General features: G+C 47.5%; 1 protein-coding gene across 1 annotated transcript in view; it reads right to left on the bottom strand.

Annotated features, from left to right (window-relative positions):
* VPS13A (vacuolar protein sorting 13 homolog A) overlaps positions 1-24537 on the bottom strand; it is a 386554-nt gene that overhangs the window by 198487 nt on the left and 163530 nt on the right. The window contains exons 20-29 of the mRNA XM_073543803.1: positions 23326-23462; positions 19898-20030; positions 19678-19795; positions 17304-17442; positions 16780-16864; positions 1280-1461; positions 1006-1162; positions 838-917; positions 665-724; positions 194-368 (exon numbers count right to left, since the gene is read on the bottom strand). Coding sequence (XP_073399904.1) covers positions 194-368; positions 665-724; positions 838-917; positions 1006-1162; positions 1280-1461; positions 16780-16864; positions 17304-17442; positions 19678-19795; positions 19898-20030; positions 23326-23462 — 1266 coding nt within the window. The remainder of the gene's footprint in view (positions 1-193; positions 369-664; positions 725-837; positions 918-1005; positions 1163-1279; positions 1462-16779; positions 16865-17303; positions 17443-19677; positions 19796-19897; positions 20031-23325; positions 23463-24537) is intronic.

Here is a 24537-nt window from a genome sequence, read left to right as displayed (position 1 = left end):
GGGCTCCGGGCAGGTTAACAACGCTAGTATCCTGCAGATTAAAAACATATCTGCAGGTTAATAGCGTTTTTTCTGGTCACAATTCCCTTTAAATGTACATGTTCATACTTTTTCTCAAAACAGCCAAAATATATCAATTCTGCAGAATTTTCTTTTGGGTTACAGCTTTGGATATTGAGGTCCTATATCTTACTTAGTTTCTTTCTTGGACCATCCCTTTTTTCCTCTTCTTCCTCATCCTCATTTACTTCTGGGATCTGCTGCTCAGGTTCCTTGCTTTCAGACTGAGGTATGAGACTGGTCACAAAGCTCATAGTGTTCAGAAGAGCCTCAGTGTGGAGATAGACATCCAAAGATGAGAAGTTCACCTATTAAAGAAAGAACAAAAACCAGTCCTCTATAACATTTGTCATAAATATTACATATGCAGACCCCAATACAGAGTCAGGAATATGGAAACCTGTACACATTGTATTTCGTGAAGCAGCTGGTTTACATTCTATTTTCCACACACGTGACCTGATTTTTTGATATCTTTTATGATAAACACGTCAAAAAAATCTCCTCCTACCTGGTCTCCCCCCAAATTTCAAAGTAAAAATATAACATGTTTTCTATATGTTCTATTGACCACTTAGATAAAAATATCTATTGCCAAACATACCTTTATTGATTGTTCAATATTTTTGTAGATAGTCTTGAATTCTGGACCATTTACATCTGCCTAAGTATACAAAATGAAAAAGATCAGTAAAACTAACCAAACGTAAAACTGAAAAAATGTGAAAGATATAGTAAGATGTTAGAGCATATTTCCTTCACCCCCCCCCCCAATACCTTGATATATTCCATGATTAAAAGATCATCAGTTGTATTATCCAGTGTTGTGATAAGATAAACAGGTTTATCTTCATCATCTTAAATGGGAATAAAAATCAGAACGAATGTCATTGGACAATTAGGAGATGATGAAATTTGGGAAGTCAATAATCAGTAAGACTTTACCTGTATACTGGGGGCACTTTAAAGCAATCTCTCTTAGAAATGCATTGGCTGACATATCAAATGTTCGTACATTCAGTTCTGTGCCAAGTCCCAAAATCTCCATTTGCATGACCGATGTTTCGGTATCTTCAGACAGACTACACAGATGCAGTGCTACCTGTTAGGCACATTAACAAAGATTTATACCCTACAGTAATGTTACCTCAGCTAACAATAATTACAACACATTCTAAAACATGAATTCAGATTATTTTGGGTTAATTCTATGACTTACAACTGGTATTTCAAATCTCATCTGAAACTCAGTCATGTTTTTCAGAGTCTCTTGCTTTGCCAGTCTCTTCCTTCTGCTGCTGCTACTCCTGCTCAATGAGCCATTAGTGGTTTCAAAGAACGGCAGGTCTTCGACAGGACTGGTGGGTGCGTCATAGAATTCATCGCTTTCGGATTCCAAATCTGAAAGTGTTCATGACCGGGAAAATGAGAAAAAAACACATTTACTTAAGATCACTTTTGTATGCATCTGTTATGTAACTAAGATCACTTTTGTATGCATGTGTTATTTTCCTAAGATCACTTTGGTTGGAGAAATGTAACTGCACAAAATCTGATCACTCAAATATATAATGCTCTCTGGTAAATTCCAACATTTGAGCAAAATTCAGTCGCGTAACATACTAATGTACAGACATATAAGGAAAAATGTACAATTCGGACGACAAATTAAATTTAATTAAAGGGGTTGGTCACTACTTTACATGTGAAGTAACTGCCAAACATGTTTCCAGGGCCGCTGAGCGGAGATGGAAGAGAACCCATTCTACTGAGCACTTCAACGCATACAAGCAGTCCCGTGCCAGCTTTAAGTCCACGCTCTCTGCCGCAAAGCAAACTTACTTCGCATCTCTGATATACTCCCTGTCTCATAACCCTAAACAGCTCTTCAACACTTTTAATTCTCTACTCCACTCCACAGCACCTCCTCCCCCTCCTCTCATCTCTGCTGAAGACTTTGCCTCCTTCTTTAAGCAGAAGATCGACACGATCAGACAAAACTTTGGCCCGCAGCCCCCAATGACCCTCTTAACCGCTCAGCCCTGTTCTGAAAAAGCCAGCTTCTCCACCATGACAGATCAGCTCTCCACCCTTCTGTCAAGATCACACCTCACCACTTGTGCCCTCGACCCACTCCCGTCCCACCTCATCCCTAACTTGGCCACAATCCTCATCCCATCTCTAACACACCTATTCAACCTTTCACTTACAAATGGTGTCTTTCCCTCATCCTTCAAACATGCCTCAATCACACTCATCCTCAAAAAGCCCTCCCTTGACCCATCCTCTGTGTCTAACTATCGCCCGATATCTCTTCTCCCTTACGCCTCAAAACTACTGGAACAGCATGTATATCTTGAACTGTCCTCACACCTCTCCTGTTCCCTCTTTGATCGGTTACAATCTGGCTTCCGACCGCATCACTCAACTGAAACTGCCCTAACTAAAGTCACTAACGACTTACTAACCGCCAAGAACAAGAGACACTACTCTGACCTCCTTCTCCTGGACCTGTCCTCTGCCTTCGACACCGTAGACCATTTCCTCCTGCTACAGATTTTCTCATCTCTTGGCATCACAGACTTGGCCCTATCCTGGATCTCATCATACCTGACGGTCCGTACATTCACTGTCTCCCTCTCACACACCACCTCCTCACCTCGCCCCCTGTCTGTCGGTGTTCCCCAAGGCTCTGTCCTAGGACCCCTACTATTCTCCATCTATACCGTCGGCTTGGGACAGCTCATAGAATCCCATGGTTTGCAGTATCACCTCTATGCCGATGACACGCAGATCTACCTATCTGGACCCGACCTCGCCTCCTTACTGACTGACATCCCACAATGTCTGTCTGCTATCTCAGCCTTCTTCTCTGCTCACTTTCTCAAACTGAACATGGACAAAACAGAATTCATCATCTTTCCCCCATCTCACTCTACCCCTCCACCAGACCTATCCATCAATGTCAATGGCTGCTCTCTTTCCCCAGTTCCGCATGCCCGGTGCCTTGGGGTGATCCTCGACTCTGCGCTCTCTTTCAAGCCACATATCCAAATTCTCGCCTCCTCCTGCCGCCTCAAATTCAAAAATATTTCCCGGATCCGCTCATTCCTCAACGACGAAACCACAAAAACACTAGTGCACGCTCTTATCTCCCACCTCGACTACTGCAACCTCCTACTCTCTGGCCTCCCCTCTAGCACTGCTCCAGTCCATCCTACACTATGCTGCCTGACTAATCCATCTGTCTCCCCGCTATTCCCCAGCCTCCCCCCTATGCCAGGCCCTTCACTGGCTTCCTATTGCCCAGAGGATCCAACTCAAAACCCTAACCATGACATACAAAGCCATCCACAACCTGTCTCCTCCATACATCTGTGACATGGTCTCTAGGTACCTACCCGCACGCAACCTTCGATCGTCCCAAGATCTCCTTCTCTACTCCCCCCTTATCTCTTCTTCCCACAACCACATACAAGACTTCTCCCGTGCTTCCCCCATACTCTGGAACTCCCTACCGCAACACATCAGACTCTCACCATCAACGGAAACCTTCAAGAAGAACTTGAAGACCCACCTGTTCCGACAAGCCTACAGCCTGCAATGATCCTCGGTCTACTGAACCACCGCACGACCTGCTCTACCCTCTCCTACAGTTTCCTCACCCATCCCTGTAGACTGTGAGCCCTCGCGGGCAGGGTCCCCTCTCCTTATGTACTTGTGTGTCCCTTGTCTTACACTTGTATATTACTCTTGTATATAGTACACTTGTCTATATTTTCCCTTTTCACATGTAAAGCGCCATGGAATAAATGGCGCTATATAAATGCATAATAATAATAAACATAAGCACTTCACCTTGCTTTTGCAAATGCTGCTGTAACCCAAGATGCCCTTCTGGTTGCATCATCTCTAGCGGAGAATCTCCTGCATCCTGTGATGTCATGTAAAAACTTCTTTCAGATCTGGACTCTGGAAATTGTTGGGTGGGGGTAGCTTGCCATGTAGGTGGGCAGGTCGTTCCATGTGGATGGGGTTCCATTCAACAAAGCACACACTGCTGCTGTGAATGCTGCTGCAGACACAGCTCTCCGTTATATCTGTATGTATATAGAAGGGTGCATATACATGTACACACAGCGCTCTGTACCCTGTATAATGTATATACACCCTGCTGTATTACCTCTATTGTAAACATACATTCATATTTCTCTACCCATCCATCCATCAATGAGAGGGAGTAGAGTACAATCTTTATTGCCAGGGCTGATGTTTTGGTGTTTTGTGCATTACTTCTATTCTCTGTAACAGTTTCCAGTACAGGAAATTGTACAGAGACAATGTGTGACATTGGGGTGGAGTGGGAGGGGTTTAAGCAGAGTTACAGGTCTGTGCTCACTGCTGGCTTTCAGCCTAGCACAAGTAATGATGCGAAATGTAGTCAGAAGGGAGCATAGCTGATGCAAAGGACATGAAATAAGCAAACAGGCAGAAAACAACAAGAAACTTAGCAGAAAAGTTAAATGAGGATTAGTGATGAGCAGGTATACTCGTTGCTTGGGTGTCCTCCAAGTATTTTGGCGTGCTCGGAGATTTAGTTTTCGTCATCTCAGCTGCATGATTTGCGACTTGTAGACAGGCTGAATACATGTGGGAATTCCCTAACAAACAGGCATTCCACACATGTATTCAAGCTGTCTAGCAGCCACAAATCATACAGCTGAGGTGACGAAACATGGATTTTTGTGAGTACTCACCGCAAAATCCTTTTCTCCGAGATGCTCATTGGGGGACACAGGTACTGTGGGTGTATGCTACCGCCATCTGGAGGCTGACACCAAGTAAATAACACAAGGTTAGCTCCTCCGCCGCCGCATACACCCTCGCCCCAATTACGGGCGGAAACCAGTTTAGTGCAAAAGCAGTCGGAGAAAGAACGAAAATCAGCCTTAACGCAGATAACAATATGTCTGGAAAAGATCCACCCTGACATCAACAAAAAATGCACATTAATTAAATAAAAAACAGAGCCAACTTGGCTAACAGGGTGGGTGCTGTGTCCCCCAATGAGCGTCTCGGAGAAAAGGATTTTGAGGTGAGTACTCACAAAAATCCATGTTTCTCCTTCGTCTCATTGGGGGACACAGGTACTGTGAGACGTCCTAAAGCAGTCCCTGGGTGGGAAGTTGACTCACCAATCAAAGCTACATGCACCTCCTGTCTAAAGGTGCGCCACCTCTGCTTGGAGAATCCTTCTACCCAGGTTCGCATCTGACGAAGCCTGAGTATGGACATTGTAATGTTTAGTAAACGTGTGCAAGCTGGACCAGGTCGCTACCCTGCACATTTGTTCCGTTGAAGCCTGGTGCCAAAGTGCCCAAGAGGCGCCCACTGCCCGAGTAGAGTGTGCTCTGATCCCTGCTGGAACCGGCGCACCTCTGATGCGGTAGGCCTCCTGGATAGTTAGACAGATCCATCTGGCTATGGTTGATTTTGAGGCTGCGAGTCCCTTCCTGCGCCCTTCGGGGAGCACGAACAGCGTGTCCGTCTGACGAAAGAGTGCCGTCCGCACCACGTACCTTCTGAATGCTCTCACCAAGTCTAACGTATGAAGAGCCTTTTCCACGCGATGTACTGGCGCTGGATAAAACGAGGGCAAGACAATATCTTTGTTAACGTGGAAGGAGGACACAACCTTTTGCAGAAAGGGGGGAGCTGGTCTGAGCAACACCTTATCCTTGTGGAACGTGAGAAACGGTGCTCGGCAGGACAAGGCCGCCAACTCAGAGACTCGCCTAATGGAAGTTATGGCTACCAAAAATACTACCTTTCGGGAAAGGTACGAGAAAGGAACCTCCTGAAGTGGTTCGAAAGGAGCTTCCTGCAGAACACTCAGGACCAGATTAAGGTCCCAGGTGTCCAGGGGCGCCCTATAGGGAGGTACCAAGTGGGAGACCCCCTGAATGAAGGTCCTCACCTGCATATTGGTAGCAATTCTTCGCTGGAACAGGATGGACAGTGCCGATATCTGTCTCCCAAGGGAGTTCGGGGCCAAACCTGAGTGTAGGCCTGACTGGAGAAAAGCTAGGATGTTGGGAATCGAAAATGTCAGCGGAGAAAAACCATGGTCTTGACACCAAGTGAAGACGACCTTCCAGGTATGGTGGTAAATTCTCGCCGAGGTAGCCTTCCGGGCGCTAATCATTGTAGCTACCACATTGCGGCTAAACCCCGCCTGGGTCAGAATCCAAGATTCAACGGCCATGCCGTCAAACACAGGGCCCTTGAGTTCGGGCCCTGAGATAGTAGATCTGGGCGCTGTGGCAGTTGCCATGGGATTTCGGCGAGCAGCTGCACTAGCTCTGTGTACCAAGCCCGACGGGGAAAGTCTGGGGCCAGCAGAATCGCTGGAACCCCTTCTGTTTTTATCTTCCTGATGACCCTCGGGAGTAGTGGCAGCGGGGGGAAACAAATATGGAAAGCGAAACTGGTTCCATGGTACGACCAACGCATCCACGGCGATTGCTCGCGGGTCCCGAGACCAAGCGACGAACATGGGCACCTTGGCGTTCACCCTGGAGGCCAACAGATACACATCCGGTGTTCCCCACCGTTGGCAAATCTGCTGGAAGACCTCGGGGTGCAGAGACCATTCCCCCGACGCGACACCCTGCCGGCTGAGGAAGTCCGCCGCCCAATTTTCCACGCCCGGGATATGGACTGCCGATATTACCGAATGGTTCCTCTCGGCCCAGTGAAGCACGTGTCCTACCTCTCGCATGGTTGCTCTGCTGCGAGTGCCCCCCTGATGATTTACGAAAGCCACCGCCATGGCGCTGTCCGATTGAATTCGGACGGGATGTCCTGCTAGAAGGTGCTGAAAATGTTGCAATGCCAGCCGGACCGCTCGAATCTCCAACAAGTTGATCGGGAGGCGTGCTTCCTGCGGCGACCATTGTCCCTGGGTGGTGTGGCGGCGAAACACTGCTCCCCAGCCAAGGAGGCTGGCATCGGTTGTGACCACAAGCCAGTGATCTGGGGGAAAGGGTTTCCCCTGTAGAAGGGAGGACCTGCTCATCCACCACTCTAGTGACTGCCTAACCTGCGAGGATAGCCGGCACTGATGATCGAGCGTGAACGGGTTCTTGTCCCAGGCTGACAAGAGGGAGTGCTGTAGGGGGCGAAGATGAAATTGGGCAAACGGAATTGCTTCCATTGCTGCCACCATTTTCCCTAGCACTCTCATCCCAAACCGAATGGTGTGCGGGACTGGCTGCAGAAGCTTCTGGACTCCTTGCCGGAGCGCTAGAGCCTTGTCCTGAGGGAGAATTACCAACCCTCGGGAGGTATCGAAAATCATCCCTATAAAGAAATCCTCTGAGCTGGGATAAGGGATGACTTTTTCCTGTTGACCAACCACCCTAAGCGGGAGAGGATATCCAGCGTGATGTTGACATTCTCCTTGCATGCCCGAAACGAGGGGCCCTTCACCAAGAGGTCGTCTAAGTATGGTAAGACGACTATGCCTCGAGAGTGTAAGACGGCCATCACGACTGCCATCACCTTTGTAAACACTCTGGGAGCAGTGGCGAGCCCGAAGGGTAGTGCTGCAAACTGGAAATGTCGGCCATTGATGGCGAACCGCAGAAACTTTTGATGCGGAGGAGAAATGGGGACGTGCAGGCAGGCATCCTGGATGTCGATCGAGGCCAAGTATTCCCCTTGGCCCATGGCCGATATAACTGAACGGAGAGATTCCATTCGGAAATGTTTAATCCTGATGAATTTGTTCAGGAGCTTCAAGTCTAAAACCGGCCTGACTGTCCCATCCTTTTTGGGGACCGCGAACAGATTGGAATAAAAACCCTGTCCCTTCTCATGCTCTGGTACGGGAATAATGACTCCGTTGCGCTGGAGTGAGTTGATGGCTCCTAGCAACGCCCTTGCCCGGGGCTCCACCTTGGGAAGCCGGGACAGAAAAAAACGTTTTGGGGGAAACTTGAAAAACTCTATCTTGTATCCTTCGGACACCAGTTCCGCCACCCACGAGTCGCGTGCTATCGTGACCCAAACCTGGCGAAAACAAAGCAGGCGGTCGCCTACTCTGCTGATGTCGCCTAAACAGTGTTCCGAGTCATTTGGCTGAGGGTCTCTGGGCCCTGGCTCCTCTTGTCCTGGGCTGACGAGCACGCATTCTCCGCAATGGGTTGTCTTCATATGAGACCTGTCGCTCCTTATCCTGGTAGGAGCGACCTGGGGCGGCAGAGCTGGCTGCTGCCGTCTACCCGGGGTTGCGAAAGGCCCGAAACCGTGCCTGAGCTTGGCGAAACGGCTGCTTGGCCCTTTGTTGCGGAAGGAAGCTGCTCTTTCCTCCCGTGGCAACGGAGATGAGCTGGTCTAGTTTCTCCCCGAACAGGCGGCCACCCTGATAAGGCAGGGAAGTTAATGACTTCTTGGAGATAGAATCGGCCCTCCAAGTCCTTAACCATAGGGCCCTCCTAATGGCTACCGCATTTGAAGCCGCAAGCGCTGCACAATTGGCTGCATCCAAGGAAGCATTGATTAAGTAGTCACCAGCCATAGCGATTTGACTCGTGATCTTCAACACCTCTATAGGCAGGTCCCTATCCTGTAAGATCTTGTTCAATGACTCTGACCATGACATCATGGCCTTGGCTACCCAAGTTGCCGCGAACGAGGGAGGGAGTGCTGATCCTGAGGCTTCAAAGTGTGAGCAAGCCAGACTTTCTATGAGCCGATCAGTGGGGTCCTTGATAGAATAACCACTAGGTACAGAAAACACGGACTTCGAGGCCAGGCGTGACACTGGTGGATCCACCACTGGGGATTCCGCCCATTTTTTACAGAGCTCCGGGGCAAACGGATTTCTTGCGTCTATCGTTTTCTGGCCCGAGAACCGCCTATCCGGCCGTTGCCTGTGACGCTGCACTATGTCCTCAAACTCTGGGTGAGAACCAAACACTCTATGCGGTCGCTTAGCCAGCTTGAAGGATACCTCATGGCCTGATGCCAAGGTGACGTCATCCTCAACCTCCAAAGTCTGATTAACAGCATCGATGAAGCTGTCAATTGTCTCCCGAGACCCCGGGGTATCTAGGTCCAGTGGCTCGTCTGAGTCAATCTGAACTCTGCCCGCTCCAGACAACTGGTGAAGGCGAGCGTGATGCTGAACACACGGATGCCGAGGCACCGGATGGGCCGGGAGACGCCCTGTGGGTTCGCTTCCTTTGCGTCTGCCCGGAATGAGAACGGCCCCTGCAGGCCGAGGGCTCCTATGAGGTGGAGGACCCCTCCCAGATAAGCGAGGGACTATCCTTGCCCCTATCCGGGGCGTGAAGAGACTCGATCGCCTTTGTAAGCGATGCCATAGACTGCGATAGTGATAAGGCCCATTCCGGAGGATTTAAATCCCTGGGCTCGGTCGCAGGGGAGGGCTCCTGGGCGCGTTCGGAGTCACAGGCCTCGCATAACCTATTGCTCTACATCCGTGAGGCCCTACAGGCGATGCATGCAGCGTATAGGAATGTGTGCATCTTCCCTTTCCCAGCCATATTGAATCCGCCCTGCCTCAGTGCTGCCCTGCTAGGGGTTGGGGGGGGGGGGAGGAGCACCTTTCTGCGTGTCACCGTTGGGACCGCCTTACCCGGTCCTGTGTCCCCCACACGTCGTCCTCTGCGCGATCCTGCTGCGCGATCCTACTGCAGGCGGGCCAACCGCTATTTCTTGGACGCGGCCTACCCTGCAGAAAAAGCTGGGGCCTCAATTTAATCCAGCAGCCGCCCTGCTCTGGAGGGCGGACCACCGGAAGTGACGTCGCGCCGGGAGGGCGGGACTTCTGCCCGCGGCCTACCCCTGGCCAAAGCCGTGGGCTGGATTTCTGAGGTCCGCCAGCGACGGGGCGGCGGCGGGCGCCGCATACCCACGCCACGTCCATCGGCGCCAGGCACGCCGCATCCCCTCCTGCTCCGCCGCTGCAGCACAGTCACCATACCCTCCAGCTGCTGTGTGGGGGTGAGGGTGTGGGGGGCCAGGAAAGGGAAGAGGAAGGGGGCCTATGCCGGGACCTTTCTAGCCCCATTCTGCACCCCTGCTGCCCTGCTAGGCCGAACGTTTGAAGAACGCCCCAGGGCCCTCCATGGTCATCCCCTCCATACCGTCTGGACCGCTGGACACGGACCTCTCTTCGATCAGGTAGAGGGGGAGGGGGGTAGACCCGGGACTGTGCAGGCACCCTAACTCCGTCCCCCTTCCAGGGCTGAGGAGAGGGACCGTCCGCCGCCTTGTAGCACCGCCGTCTAGCGTTGGTGGAGCAGTGGGGGCCGCACAGACTAGTCTTGTGCCTCTGTACAAGCCCATGGTTTCCATACCTAGGGGTGGACAGGGCTAAGTCCGGCATCGTGTCCCACGTCGCGGGAGAGGATATGTGGAGGGACACGTGCTCGCCCGATGATGGTTTGGGGAAATCGGACCCTTTCAATAGGATCCGTTGCCCCTGTCTAATCTTCATAGTAAAAAAAAAAACGATGTCTGGGGAAAAAGGCCCAGATATGTCCCTCGGTGCGGGAAAGGATACGTGGAGACGATACTCAACACGTGCTAGCCCGTTGATGGTTTGGGGAGATCGGACCCTTTCAATAGGATCCGTCGTCCCTGTCTTAACTTCATGGAAAAAAGAGGGAAAAAAAAAGAAGAAAAAAAAAGTCTGGAGAGACCCAGACACGTGCGCCTCCAAAGACACTAAGCAAATAGCTTAGTTACTCACCGATAACGGTGTTTCTCAGAACCCATGACAGCACCACGGAGAGAGGGGATCCGCCCTTCAGGGACAGGAACCTACAGATAAAAAGGGCGGTACCTCTCCTCCGCCTTCAGTTGGTTACAGAGCATCAGAGGGTCTCCAGGTTAGTTAGACAACAGAAATATATGCATAACATTATAATATTGCTTATTATCAGAAGCACCGTGTCTAAACGGAAACACTCTACTAACAGTAAAACGTGCCCACCACACTCGTGAAGGGGAGGGGAATAAGCGGGTGCTGTCATGGGTTCTGAGAAACACCGTTATCGGTGAGTAACTAAGCTATTCTCCCTCACCCATGACAGCACCACGGAGAGAATTACAGAGATTGGTAGCTTAGGGAGGGACCACCGCCTGAAGGACCCTACTCCCGAAGGTCAGGTCAGACGTAGAGGCTAGATCTAATCTATAGTGCCTAAAAAAGGTCGAAGGTGATGACCAGGTGGCCGCCTTACAGATTTTTTCTATTGATACCTCAGATCTTTCAGCCCATGAGGTCACCATCACTCCTGTGGAATGGGCTCTCAACCCTTCCGGAATGGTATTTTCACTGGATGAATATGCCAGGGCAATCGCATCCCTTATGCACCTTTCCAGGGTACTCTTAGATGCTTTGAGTCCCTTCCAAGGTCCCTGAAAACACACAAGGAGAGAGCCTTCCTTCCTACATTTCTTGGTGGCCTCTAGATACTGCACTAGGCACCTCATCACGTCTAAGGTGTGGAATTTGTCTTCTCCCTTCTTTTTAGGATTTGGGCAGAATGAAGGAAGGACTACCTCTTGGGACTTATAGAAGTGTGATGACACTTTGGGTAGATATGCCAGGTCAGGCTTTAAAATGACCCTATCATCTAGAATCTTTGTGAAAGGTGGCCCTACTGATAAAGCTTGCATATCGCTCACTCTGCGAGCTGATGTTAGCGCCAAAAGAAGCACTGTTTTTAACGACAGGATTCTTAGGGATGCTGAGTGAATAGGTTCGAATGGAGGGCCTGTTAGCGTGGATAGTACAAGATTTAGATCCCATGATTGTAATCTTTGATTAGCTATCGGCCCGGATCTGGATACGGCCTTAGTAATCTGTCACCCAGGGATTACCTACCACATTATGGTTATAAAGGTGCCCAAGGCCTCTACTTGTACCTTTAATGTGTTGACCGCTAGACCCTGTTCTAGGCCCTTTTGTAGAAATTCTAGGATTTTGTCAATGTGAACCTCATCCTGAACCTTTACCTCCGAAGTGGATAAGAATTTTTTCTCTTTTTTTTTTTTTTTTTGTAGTGTAGTTATCAGGTTCTCTGAAATTCCTCTGTCTCTCATCAGTGCCCTCTCAAATTCCATGCTGTTAAATGGAATCTCCCTGCCTGAGGGTGTAACACTGGCCCCTGCGATAGCAGGTCCAGGAGATCTGGGAGGATCCATGGGTCGGTTAGAGAGAATATTCTTAGCCAGGAGAACCAGGTTCTTTTGGGCCAGAAGGGGGCTATTAAAATCATTCCTGCCCCATCCTCCCTGACTTTTCTTAACACTGCTGGGATCAGCATGATCGGGGGAAAGGCATATGTTAGGCCCCATGTCCATGGGAGTATGAAGGCGTCCAGAGCTAGAGGATTCCCCCTGGGGTCTATGGAGCAGAAAGTTTCCACTTTTTGTTTCTGAAGTCGGCAAACAGATCTATGCCCGGGTCCCCCCACATTTTTACAATCTGCCGAAAAACGGACCGCTTTAGGACCCATTCCCCTTGTCATAATTGGGAGCGACTTAGAAAGTCTGCCCTTTGATTCTCCGTGCCCCGGATGTGTAGTGGTGACAGAGATAGCAGGTTTGCCTCTGCTAATTTGAGGACTCTGGAGAATGTTTCCATTAGGGCTCGGGACCTGGTTCCCCCCTGATGATTTATATATGCTATTGTGACTCGATTGTCCGAAATATGCGGACATGATGACCCCGGAGCAGGGGTAAGAAGTGTACTAATGCGTAGCCCACTGCTAAGAGCTCTCACTGGTTCGAGGAGGCTTCTAATTCTTGAACTCCCCACGTACCCTGGGCCACTTCGTTGTTCATGTGTGCTCCCCACCCTGTGGGACTGGCATATGTGGTAGCTATGTGTGTTATTTTTTGTTACCCAGGGGATCCCTTTGGAAGGGTTGTCTTGGCTTTTCCACCAGGTTAGGGAATGAGTAGTTTTTGAATTTAGGGTAATACGACCCTCTAGGTGTCCCCCTACTGCAGACTAGTTGGCTAGTACATCCCACTGTAGAACTCTCGTGTGTAACTGAGCCCATTGGACTGCTGGCAGGCAGGCGGAGCGAGAACCTAGTCGTGACATCGCTTTTCTTAATGTCATGGAGGGATTTTGGATGGCTCTTGTTACAATTTGAGCGATTTTCTCCTTCTTGCGGTCTGGGAGGCGGCACTCTTGAATGTTTGAGTCCAATATTAGACCCAAGAATTCCTGTACTCTGCTGGGCTCTGATCTTGATTTTTTAGATTCAGGAGCCAGCCCAGGCCTTGCAGAGTGCCCATCACTCTGTCCCCCTGTTCCCAGCGTTTTTGAACCAAGCTGGTTGCTATTAAAAAATAGTCCAGATACGGGATTAATATTATGTCTTGCTCCCTTATATGGGCCATCATCTCTGCCCGTGGAGCTACAGATATTCCGAATGGCAAGGCTCTATACTGGAGTTCTCTTATCTCGCCCTTTATCGAGACAGCTAACCTGAGATATTTCCTGGAGTTTTTGTGAATGGGGATGTGATAATAGGCGTCGCTGAGATCCAACACCGAGATTGGTGGTGGACCTGATTGACTCCAAAAAAAATTTTTTTTTTCTTTTTAAATTTATAATTGTCTGAAACCTGCCGCCTGGCTTGGTCACCAGGAAAAAGAGGGGAGTAAAACCCCTTGCCCCTTCCCTGCAGGGGAACCTCCTGGAGGGCTCCTTTTTCTACCAGGCTTAGGACTTCGTTTCCTAGGGCTTTCTGCTCTTGCATACTGGATCTTAGCGGAGTCATTACATACTTTTGAGGCGGGAGGGAGAGAAGTTTATCCTTAGGCCCTCCTGGATTAGGGGTTTACTGTCCATGGGTTGTTTGATATTCTTTTCCAGGCTGGGAGAAAAAAGGGTTAACCTTCCCCCCACCCTGAGCAAACTGTCACCTAGAGGGCTTTTTGTCTCAGGACAAGTTGCCGAGGAGGAACCCTCTATCTCTTCTCTTGTCAGCCCACTTTGCTCTCTCGGTGGTCTCCGCAAAAGAAACTTTCTATTCCGAAAGGGCCTCTTAGCTGCATTTGAGAGTGCTGCTGCTTTGGACGATAACCAGACTGAGTCTGCGGATGAGTCCGCTAGGAAGGCAGCCGCTCCCCTTATTACTGGGATAGAGTCTAGGATTTTATCGCTTGGCGTCCCGCTATGGCTGGCCTGAGGTTACCTCCAGCTAACTGCCATGTACCTTTAAGAAAGGTATCTGCCTTTTTATCTAGGGGACCCCTGAGGGTGCCCATGTCCTCAAAGGGGAGGGCAAAATTTTTTTTTTTTTTTTTTTTTTTTTTGAGGCCTTTGCGACAGCTACATCGAGCTTCGGGCCCCTTTCCTCACAGGGATATTTCCTTTTAAGGGAAGGGACCGTGGTGTTTTTCCTGTCCGGTTTATCCCATTCTTTTTGATTAGACCCCGCACATTTTCATTTAGCGGGAACACTCTCCGCGCCTTTTCTGGCCCAGTCCCCCGAACATTATGTCCTGGACTGTTTTATCCGGCCTAGGGTCCAGCACCCCCATGGTAGACGTTACCGCTTTCACTAGTTTGTCCACCTCGTCTAGGGGGAAGCAGTGACGCCCCTCTGTTTCCTCGTCTGAGGATGAGGAACTGGAATCTGAGGGTTTTGACGTGATTTCTCCCGATGTCGAGGAATCTGACTGGGAAATCACTATTGTGTCTTTCTTTTTTTTTTTTTTTGATTTGTCCCTATGCTTAAGGGATATAAGGGCACTCTGACCTCCAATTTAATCGCAGCTTTTAGGTCAGAGGCCAAATCCGGAGTTTCCTAACAGAGGATTTCTTTTGTACATGGTTCCGTTTTTTTTTTTTTTTTTCGCACTCGATGTTTTCTTTGCTTTGGCTTTTGCCCCCGGTGGTCACTGGGGTTATAGCAGTTTTTGGCCCCTGATCATTTGACCATTCCCTTTTCCCATGGGGTCACATGGTCTAGGCAGGTGTTGGTGATAGCGTCTTGTGAAGCCACTGCAGAAACTGGTGTTGAACTCTGGCTGCCTGGTGTCCGCAGCAGAGTGAGATGGTGAAGGTGGCAGCTGGCTCTGAGGTGTAGAACCACTCTCTCAAGAAATAGGTAGGGGACTAGCACAAGTGGGGCACCCCTTTTCTTTTCCCCTTCTTTCCCTAGTAAGGGAAATGGAACTTTTAATACAATGGTGAACATTCACGAAGATCACTCACCCAAAGGTATGCGGCTGCAGGTATCGATTCGGGAGATGGAGTCAGGTCCTGAATAGGCTGCACTCCTGGTGGCGATTTGCTCCTTGCAGCTGACGTGCTATGCTGCGTGGAGTGACTACTGGAACGACCATCTGTACTGCGTTCTTTTGACGATGATTGTGGTGGTGGTGCTGCTGCTGCTGCTAAAGCTGCTGCCTGGCTTGCTGCTCCTGTTGCTGGTCACTATCCCCTTCAGGATCGCCTCCAGCCTGGAGCGCTTGTGCAGCCACCATTTTAAAATTTCCCGGCTGGCGTCACCGCTCCCATCCTGCACCGCGGTCCCCGGGAGAGCGCTCCTGCGCATGCGCCGGTTCTAGGGACCCGGAAGCCGGCTTCTACTTCCGGGGCGGCCGCCATCTTGGTACACCTCTGTAACCCGGCGCCGCCCGCATGTTTACCGGGTCCCCACGAGCCCCGACTTCCTCTCCCCCGCCCGCTCACCCGGCAGCCCGCATGGGCCCCAGCAGTGGCGGCTTCGGGCACCGCACCTTCCCGAGGCAGGGGCCTTCCCGCTGCCACCACCGGTCAGGCCGGCCCCGGATCCTGGACACACGAAAGGTACCGTCCTGTGGGTCCCTCCGTCAGGGACAGGAACCCAACTGAAGGCGGAGGAGAGGTACCGCCCTTTTTATCTGTAGGTTCCTGTCCCTGAAGGGCGGATCCCCTCTCTCCGTGGTGCTGTCATGGGTGAGGGAGAAAAACTGGTTTCCGCCCGTAATCGGGGCGAGGGTGTATGCGGCGGAGGAGGAGCTAACCTTGTGTTATTTACTTAGTGTCAGCCTCCAGATGGCGGTAGCATACACCCACAGTACCTGTGTCCCCCAATAAGACGAAGGAGAAAACTAAATCTCCCTTTTTTTGACTATCAGCTGCCGGCATTGACATCAGGGGCTTATCTACAGCATTCTATAATGTGCGCAGGCGTCGGGAGAGGTCTGGCGCCTGCGCACTGCAGTATTCTGCTCTTCCCTCAACAGGGCAGAGCAATGCGCCTGCGCCAGAGCCACTACAGGAAGGGAAGAAGAGGATGGCATCGTATTAAGATGGGAGGCGTCGGACCGGACCACAACACCCTTAGGACCGGACTGCCCCCTCCGGTGAGTATAATCTAACGTGTTTTTCTTATCTTTCAGGTTACATCGGGGGCTTATCTACAGCATTACAGAATGCTGTAGATAAGCCCCTGTTGTCAATGCTGGCAGCTGATAGTCAAAAAAAAAGGTGAAAGATTCCCTTTAAGCACTTATGGCAAAATCAGTAATTGAGTCAGGGTAGCGGACAACCTCTATAAAAGCATTTTATGACACTTATCACACACGATGGTGCTCTTTCATGGGGCTTTATAAAGACTAATACCATGCCTTTCAACTACAAAATGAGAAAAAAGCCACTTAGGTGCTTACCAGATTCAATGATTGATTGAAGTGCAACTAAATCAGGATGCTTTACAACAAGCTGAGGTGTTGTCATTCGAGGGGACTTTTGGCTCTGTAAAGTTGGGAAGATGTAAGTAAGTACATACTGAAATGAATACTTCAAGACTTTAAAGACATCATCTTAAATAGCCATTTCACAATTAAATCAGCATCAACTCTTCTAACAATCCATATCCAATGCAGATGAATGTTTTTCATACCCTGATTCAGAAAAAAATGAATGCAAATTTTTGTAATGTAATGGAAAAAAATTAACCAATGGAGCAATGAGGCAGGTTCATGTAGTTTGCAGGTTTAACCTACAAAAGCCACAGATAAGAACATAAAAATACAAAAAAAAAAAGAACATAAAATACAAATTTGCCTAACATTTTTTATTTGTCCCTTTGTGTTCTTATTTACATTTTACAGTAATTTTTCATGCAGAAGGCAGACACTAGCTTTTCATATGGAATAAGTATAAATGATGACATGAATACAAAAATACTAACAGGAACTTTCTTTGGAGAAGTAGATGGTGCAGGAGGAGACTCTGGTTTAGGAATACTATCAATCAGTTCCAATACACCTCTCAACTTCTGGTCGGAAATCTTTACAGAAAGTACAGGCAGCTCCCCAAACAATTTACATCTAAAAAAAGAGAACACCAAAATGCATCAAACATACTATCTTCAATATGTGCTAAATATTTCAAGTAGTTCACATTCCATCCTTCTTAATTACACAAAACATACAGTTATTGTGTGAATAGAAATTTTACTAGTGATAATAAAAGAAAGATTTGTATTTAGTCCATTCCCCTTGCTTATATATGATTGACAATGATTCCATTATATATGAAGTATCATTATCCTGGTCGACTGTGAGGGCAGGATCTTATGTAGCGACAGCCACAAACGATGACAACATGTGGTGGTGAAGGACTACAAGATTTGACATATTAAATTGTCGCATCACCAGCAAAATTGTGCATCCGTTGGCCACATGTCTGCATCGTGCTTGTTGCCAAGTGGCTAGCACTACATGGAACTGAATCTTAACCACTACCCGGGCCGTTTTCCATTTTTTGCATTTTCCTCCCCTTTGTCCAAGAGCCATAATTTGTTTTCTTTTTCAGTCATAATAGCCGTATGAGGGCTTGTTTTTTGTAGGATGAGTTATGCTTTTGAATAGCACCATTAATTCCACAGCGCTTTACAGACATTATCATCACTGTCCCCGATGGGGCTCACAATCTAAATTCCCTATCAGTATGTCTTTGGAATGTGGGAGGAAACCCACGCAAACACGGGGAGAACATACATACTCCTTGCAGATGTTGTCCTTGGTGGGATTTGAACCCAGGACCTCAGTGCTGCAAAGCTGTAGTGCTAACCACTGAGCCAGCCTGCCGCCCTATATTGTGAAATTCGCTGTCAGTACGGGTATGCAGATACTAAACATATATAGTATATTTTACATGTATTTTTTTTTATTTGAAGTAGTGAAAAAAAACTTTGGCAATTGTATGAAAATTTTTTTTCCACTTTTGTCGCCATTTTCCGAGATCCATATTGTTTTCATTTTTTGGGGCATGAGGCTGTGAGAGGGCTTATTTTTTGCACCTTGCTGTGACATTTTTACAGATGCCAATTTGGGGGAAATACAATGCTTTGATCGCTTCTTATTGCATTTCATTGCAATGTTGGAGCCGCCAAAAAAAATTAATTCTGGCGGCTTAATTTTTTTTTTTTTCAAGCCTGACATGCCAAGTTGAGGAGACTTAAGTGGCAATGCTCCTCTGAAAAATATGCAAATTGTCTCTTCAAAGAGGAAGAGGATTAGAATTCTAGTGCCACCTACAGGAAGTAGTAATCCTAAAATTCAATATTGACTCTCAAGTTTTTTTTTAGTCAAGCTGTCTACCAATCAGATTAATATATTTTATATTTTGATAGCTCAGACTTTTCTCAACGCAGCAATACCAAATACGTGTATTTTTTTCATTGTTTTATTTTCAATAAAGGCAAAAGGGAAGTGATTTGAACTTGTTTTTTTTATTTTATCATTTTTTATTTTTTTTTTTAAATTTCACTTTTTACTATTTTTAATACTCCCCTTAGGGGACTTAAAGCTGTGATCATCCAATCACTTGTACCATACATAGCAGTTCTTCAACAGAAATCATAATCTCCTATGAACTCTGGCCATGGGCCTGAATTCAGAGGAGGATCGTAATGACAGTCACTGGGGTCTTCAGCAGACCCATAGGTGCCCTACGATCACGTTATGGGCGTGACGATGGTAGTGTGGACATGTGCTCCTGTTGGCACATATTAAATGCCGCTGTCAGAGATTAACAGCGGGATTTAATAGTTAACAGCTGTGGGCGGAGGGTCGCTCCATCCATGGTTGTTAGAGGCACATGATGGCTGATTAAATCAGCTGTCATGCGGAGGAAAAGATGCATGCTCAATGTTTTCTTTATTTCTTGTTTATCATCTAACATCATGTTTTACAGACATTATCAACACTGTCCCCATTGGTGCTCACAATCTAAATTCCCTATCAACATTTCTTTGGAGTTTGCAGATGTCGTCCTCAGTGCTAACAAATGAGCCACCTTGCTTCCCCACAGAATAATCATAAAATTAGCATTTGATAGCATCAGATCAAGTGAGTCACAATAGATTTATCAAGTAACAACTACACTTGAGTCTGTAGCACTACATCAAAGATATACCAAAATACTATAAGGAGAAATCGGTAAAGATGAAGCAAAGTTAATATTTATGATAGCTTATATTAAGTGTTCCATAAGCATTTAAGCTAGTGGACAGGTTGTGATAAATATAGATACATGTGTATTAGATTTAGTATGCTTACTTGGGCATCCTTGCCTCTGTAACCACCATGGCACAGCTGAAATCCACCCTGAGATCCATTGGCTCAAGGATATGCTGAGCAGAATGCTTTTGTGTGCGAGCCTCTTTCCATTTTTCATCTAGAAAAAGCAATGAATATAAAATATAATTGAGTAAATAAAGTGCCTTCTTAATATAACTAACACTGGGTAAAATAAAAGCTATAAAATCATATGACTCACGATGTCTGCTGTACAGCAGCTGCATGCTGCTAAGCTGTATATCAAAGCTCTCATAGGCTCTTGACATAATGTCTTCAATGCTGTCTTGCCCTATTTTCAGCTGAGGCAGGTTGGAGCGGCTCTTACTGGTCATCTTGAAGATAAAAGTATAAAAGATATGAAGTAAAAACACCACTTTTTTAAGGTTACAAATAACATACATAATCTGTATCAACAGGGGATCAAAGAAACACCAGCAAAAAAATAGGCACATTTTTAAAAACATTTTTTTTTCTGCAGTCCAATAATCTTTATTCATTACCAATATTTAAGACAATAAGACAACACCAAACATTACAAAAGGACATCAGAAGTGCTTAAAATTGTTATCTCATGAACAAAGTACATTTTGACCAATAGAATTTGGAGTGATAAGTTCTACAAATTGTATGTGATAAAAAAATGTTCCAGTACTGAGATAATCTTATCATAAATGTGCCCCTACTAAATACCGTTATTTGCTGTATCCGCCAAGCAGAGCTTCTCCAGATTATGGTTAGCACATACCACACCTCCTGGCAGGATGGGGAAGGATAATTCACTTATGATAAGTGAGTATACAGACAAAACAGTAGGGGCTCGCAGCTGCTACTTTCTCAGTTAACACATTTCCCTGCCTGTTTTGTAACCGAAGTCCTCTGACCTCATTATAAATCAAGTCAGTGAAGTCGGAGCATCAGTGGCCACTGAGCTTATATGTCACTGACTTGATGTATGATGAGCTCACAAGACTGGTGATGCTGCAGAAACACTCATTGCTGTGATAAAACAGACATGCAGGGAAATATGTTTCCTCACAAAAAAAAACAGCTGTATGGTCAATTATCATAAGTGATTAATGCTTCCTCCCTAGGAGTGCATTTATAAAAGTTTATCTCAGCACAGGATATTATTGCAATATTATGGATTATTAAAATTTACTTTGTTCGTCAGACAACCCCCTTTAAGAGGATCTGTATTTTGCTCAAAAAATTTAGTTACTGCAAATACCATGCAAAAATCCCTGTGCGCGCCTGATTTTTTTTCCCGTTTTGTGCCTCCATTGAATAAATATTAATATTTCTTGTTTTTAGGCGTCACTATGTGAAATCTCTGTTTTTAGTGCAACTGGGCATTTCTTCACAGTCTTCTCTGTGGGAATGCACTTTCACTTCAACTAGTCTCTCTACTACAGTTTCTTTTACAGAACTTGGTTAGCCAAGGAATGGCAAGCTAGCACTGTTGTCACGCCAATCAGCCAAGGCGCGAGCAGAGGGATTGTGGCCCCACTGTGTCACAAACCAGACTACCCTAGAAGGGGCGTGACTATGACAGCTACCTCGGTCTTCGCTGGAGCCTCTGATGGTGAGGTCACGCTAGTGCGGCAGGTAGCTGCCGGGTGCCACTCCAGGGTGGTGTCTGGCTGTGGCTGCTGATCCCACTCGGGGACAAGTCACTTGGACAGGTTCTACAGATAGGCAGGCAGGTAGGCACGGCAGGCACGGCTGGTACCCAGGCAGGCACGGCTGAGACACAGGGCAAGCAGGCACGGCTGAGACACAGGGCAAGCAGGCACCGCTGAGACACAGGGCAAGCAGGCACCGCTGAGACACAGGGCAAGCAGGCACGGCTTGGAGACACAGGGCAGGCTGGCACGGACGAGACACAGGGCAAGCTGGCATGGCTTGAGACACAGGGCAGGCAGGCACGCACGGATTGAGACACAGGACAGGCAGGCACGGCTTGAGACACAGGGAAGGCAGGTGTGGTGTACGAAGGAACAGGTAGGGACCTGTTCACAGCAGGAGCGGGTACTGGCCGGAAGGAATGGAATATGGAGGAACAGGTAGGGTCTTGTTCACACAGGAGGTGCAGGTATGGGTACTGATAGGAGGGAGTGGAATATGTTGGGACTGGTTTGGACCTGTTGACACGGGAGCAGGTATGGATACAGGTAGGAGTGCAGAGTAGGCAGTCGCAGTAGTGTGGAGTAGGCGGAGCCGCAGGAGTGCGGAGTGGGACGGAGCTGCAAGGGTGCCGAGCAGGCGGAGCTGCAAGGGTGCCGAGCAGGCGGAGCTGCAAGGGTGCCGAGCAGGTGGAGCTGCAAGGGTGCAGAGCAGGCGGAGCTGCAAGGGTGCAGAGTTGCAAGGGTGCAGAGCAGGCAAAGTTGCAAGGGTGCAGAGCAGGCAGAACTGCAAGGGTGCAGCAGAGCACAGACAGGGAGGACACAGGGAAAGACACAGCAGGAAAAGAAGCCAAAGACAAGGAGGCAGGGGTAGGATAGAGTTCAGACAAGGTACAGGGACAAAGACTCAAGGACCAGGATATACTGCCTCCTGGAAGATTGACAGAGGTACTAGGCAAGACAAGGTCAGGAGCTATAGCACAGAGACCAGGATATTCAGTATTCAGCCTCCTGGAGGGCAGACAGACACAAGACAAAGCTATGAGTGTAGCCTCCAGAGAAGGCGAGACATAGGACAGGGCCTGGCTTACTCAGCAGCAAGACACTGAGTTTAGACATTGCACAGGCCCTGTTCCAGTGGGTGGGGCAGCCCTAAATAGTAGAGGGCTCTAGGCAATTGGTCAGGGACACATTATCCAGGTGCACCCTGACTCCATAAGAAGCAGAGTTCAGGCGTCGCCCCCCTATACACACAGCCAGGTAACATGCAGAGAGAAAGCAGGAGACAAGAGGCATAGCGCATGGAGCTGGCAGCAGACAGAAATCACAGCATGACCTGGAGCACTGAGTAAGTTGGTGTGCGGGAGATGGGAGGCCATGCAGTGATACCAGCAGGGTTGTTAAAACTGTCAAGTGTTCGCCGAATAATGCCTTCAAAAACTTCTGTCTCATCCCATAATTCTCTACAGAATGTCATATTCCACTTTTCTGATTCATTAATAAGCCTGAATTAGAATCAAAATGCCATATTTTACTATTAGTCTAGCTATCATTACACATTAAAAAGGATATTTATTAAGCTAGATGCACCAGAATTTTGGCACAATTCGCGACAAAAAACTATCTTAAATGCCTTGCACCATTTCCGTGTTTTAGATACTTTTTCTTCTTTGTTAAAAAAAATAGTAGGGCATAGCAGTGAAGGGACACAGCTTGAATTAGCAAAAATTTATGCCACAGAGTAGATCAACTAATTTGTGGCTCAAACTTAGACCGGATAGTGTAAAACAGCACCAAATGTTTCATTCAACAAGAGGAGCTGTGATATAATCTGGCACATTTTAGGACTTCCAAAGTTCACAATGTCTAAAAATTAGACGGTTTTATTAAATTTGCCAGACAGTGTTTAGTTTATAGTATTTCTTGAAGGTCAATTCATGCTTCATCATACACATAGAGTACATAAAGCACTAAAATAGAGGCACATCAAGCTGTAAAGACTTACCTTCAGACTACCAAGGTCTAAAATAAGCAGGTTTGAGGCTAAATCATAAAAGCCATTTTGGGGAACAATGATGTATGAAGCCATTAGGTGTATTTTTAAATCGAGAAACTTTTGGGTCTCTATAACATATAGTAGACCTACGAATTAAGACAGATATAGATATAAGAAAAAAACATTCTGAGTAAAAATAACTTTGCAATAATGTTACTAACGGTAAAAGCCCATAAGACAAAGATACACATAGATATGCATGCTCTCTCTGCATGCTTCCAACCACACTTAGCATATGGCAGCTCTATGTCTCCTACTGCCAGGCTCGGACTGGCCCACGGGAGAACAGAATCTTCCGGTAGGCCCCTGCGAATGAGTGCCAATGAGTAATGCTATTACACTTGATTCACAATTTGCAGAGGTACAGTGGGGAAAAAAAGTATTTAGTCAGTCAGCAATAGTGCAAGTTCCACCACTTAAAAAGATGAGAGGTGTCTGTAATTTACATCATAGGTAGACCTCAACTATGGGAGACAAACTGAGAAAAAAAAATCCAGAAAATCACATTGTCTGTTTTTTTTTCTCATTTTATTTGCATATTATGGTGGAAAATAAGTATTTGGTCAGAAACAAGCAATCAAGATTTCTGGCTCTCACAGACCTGTAACTTCTTCTTTAAGAGTCTCCTCTTTCCTCCACTCATTACCTGTAGTAATGGCACCTGTTTAAACTTGTTATCAGTATAAAAAGACACCTGTGCACACCCTCAAACAGTCTGACTCCAAACTCCACTATGGTGAAGACCAAAGAGCTGTCAAAGGACACCAGAAACAAAATTGTAGCCCTGCACCAGGCTGGGAAGACTGAATCTGCAATAGCCAACCAGCTTAGAGTGAAGAAATCAACTGTGGGAGCAATAATTAGAAAATGGAAGACATACAAGACCACTGATAATCTCCCTCGATCTGGTGCTCCACGCAAAATCCCACCCCGTGGGGTCAGAATGATCACAAGAACGGTGAGCAAAAATCCCAAAACCACGCGGGGGGACCTAGTGAATGAACTGCAGAGAGCTGGGACCAATGTAACAAGGCCTACCATAAGTAACACACTAAGCCACCATGGACTCAGATCCTGCATTGCCAGACGTGTCCCACTGCTTAAGCCTGTACATGTCCGGGCCCATCTGAAGTTTGCTAGAGAGCATTTGGATGATCCAGA

Source organism: Dendrobates tinctorius, unplaced genomic scaffold (assembly GCF_039654945.1).
Source record: "Dendrobates tinctorius isolate UK_male_01 unplaced genomic scaffold, ASM3965494v1 ptg000134l, whole genome shotgun sequence".
Classification (NCBI taxonomy): Eukaryota; Metazoa; Chordata; class Amphibia; order Anura; family Dendrobatidae; genus Dendrobates; species Dendrobates tinctorius.
Note: the sequence above shows the minus strand (reverse complement) of the source record. Positions and strands in the feature narration are given on the sequence as shown.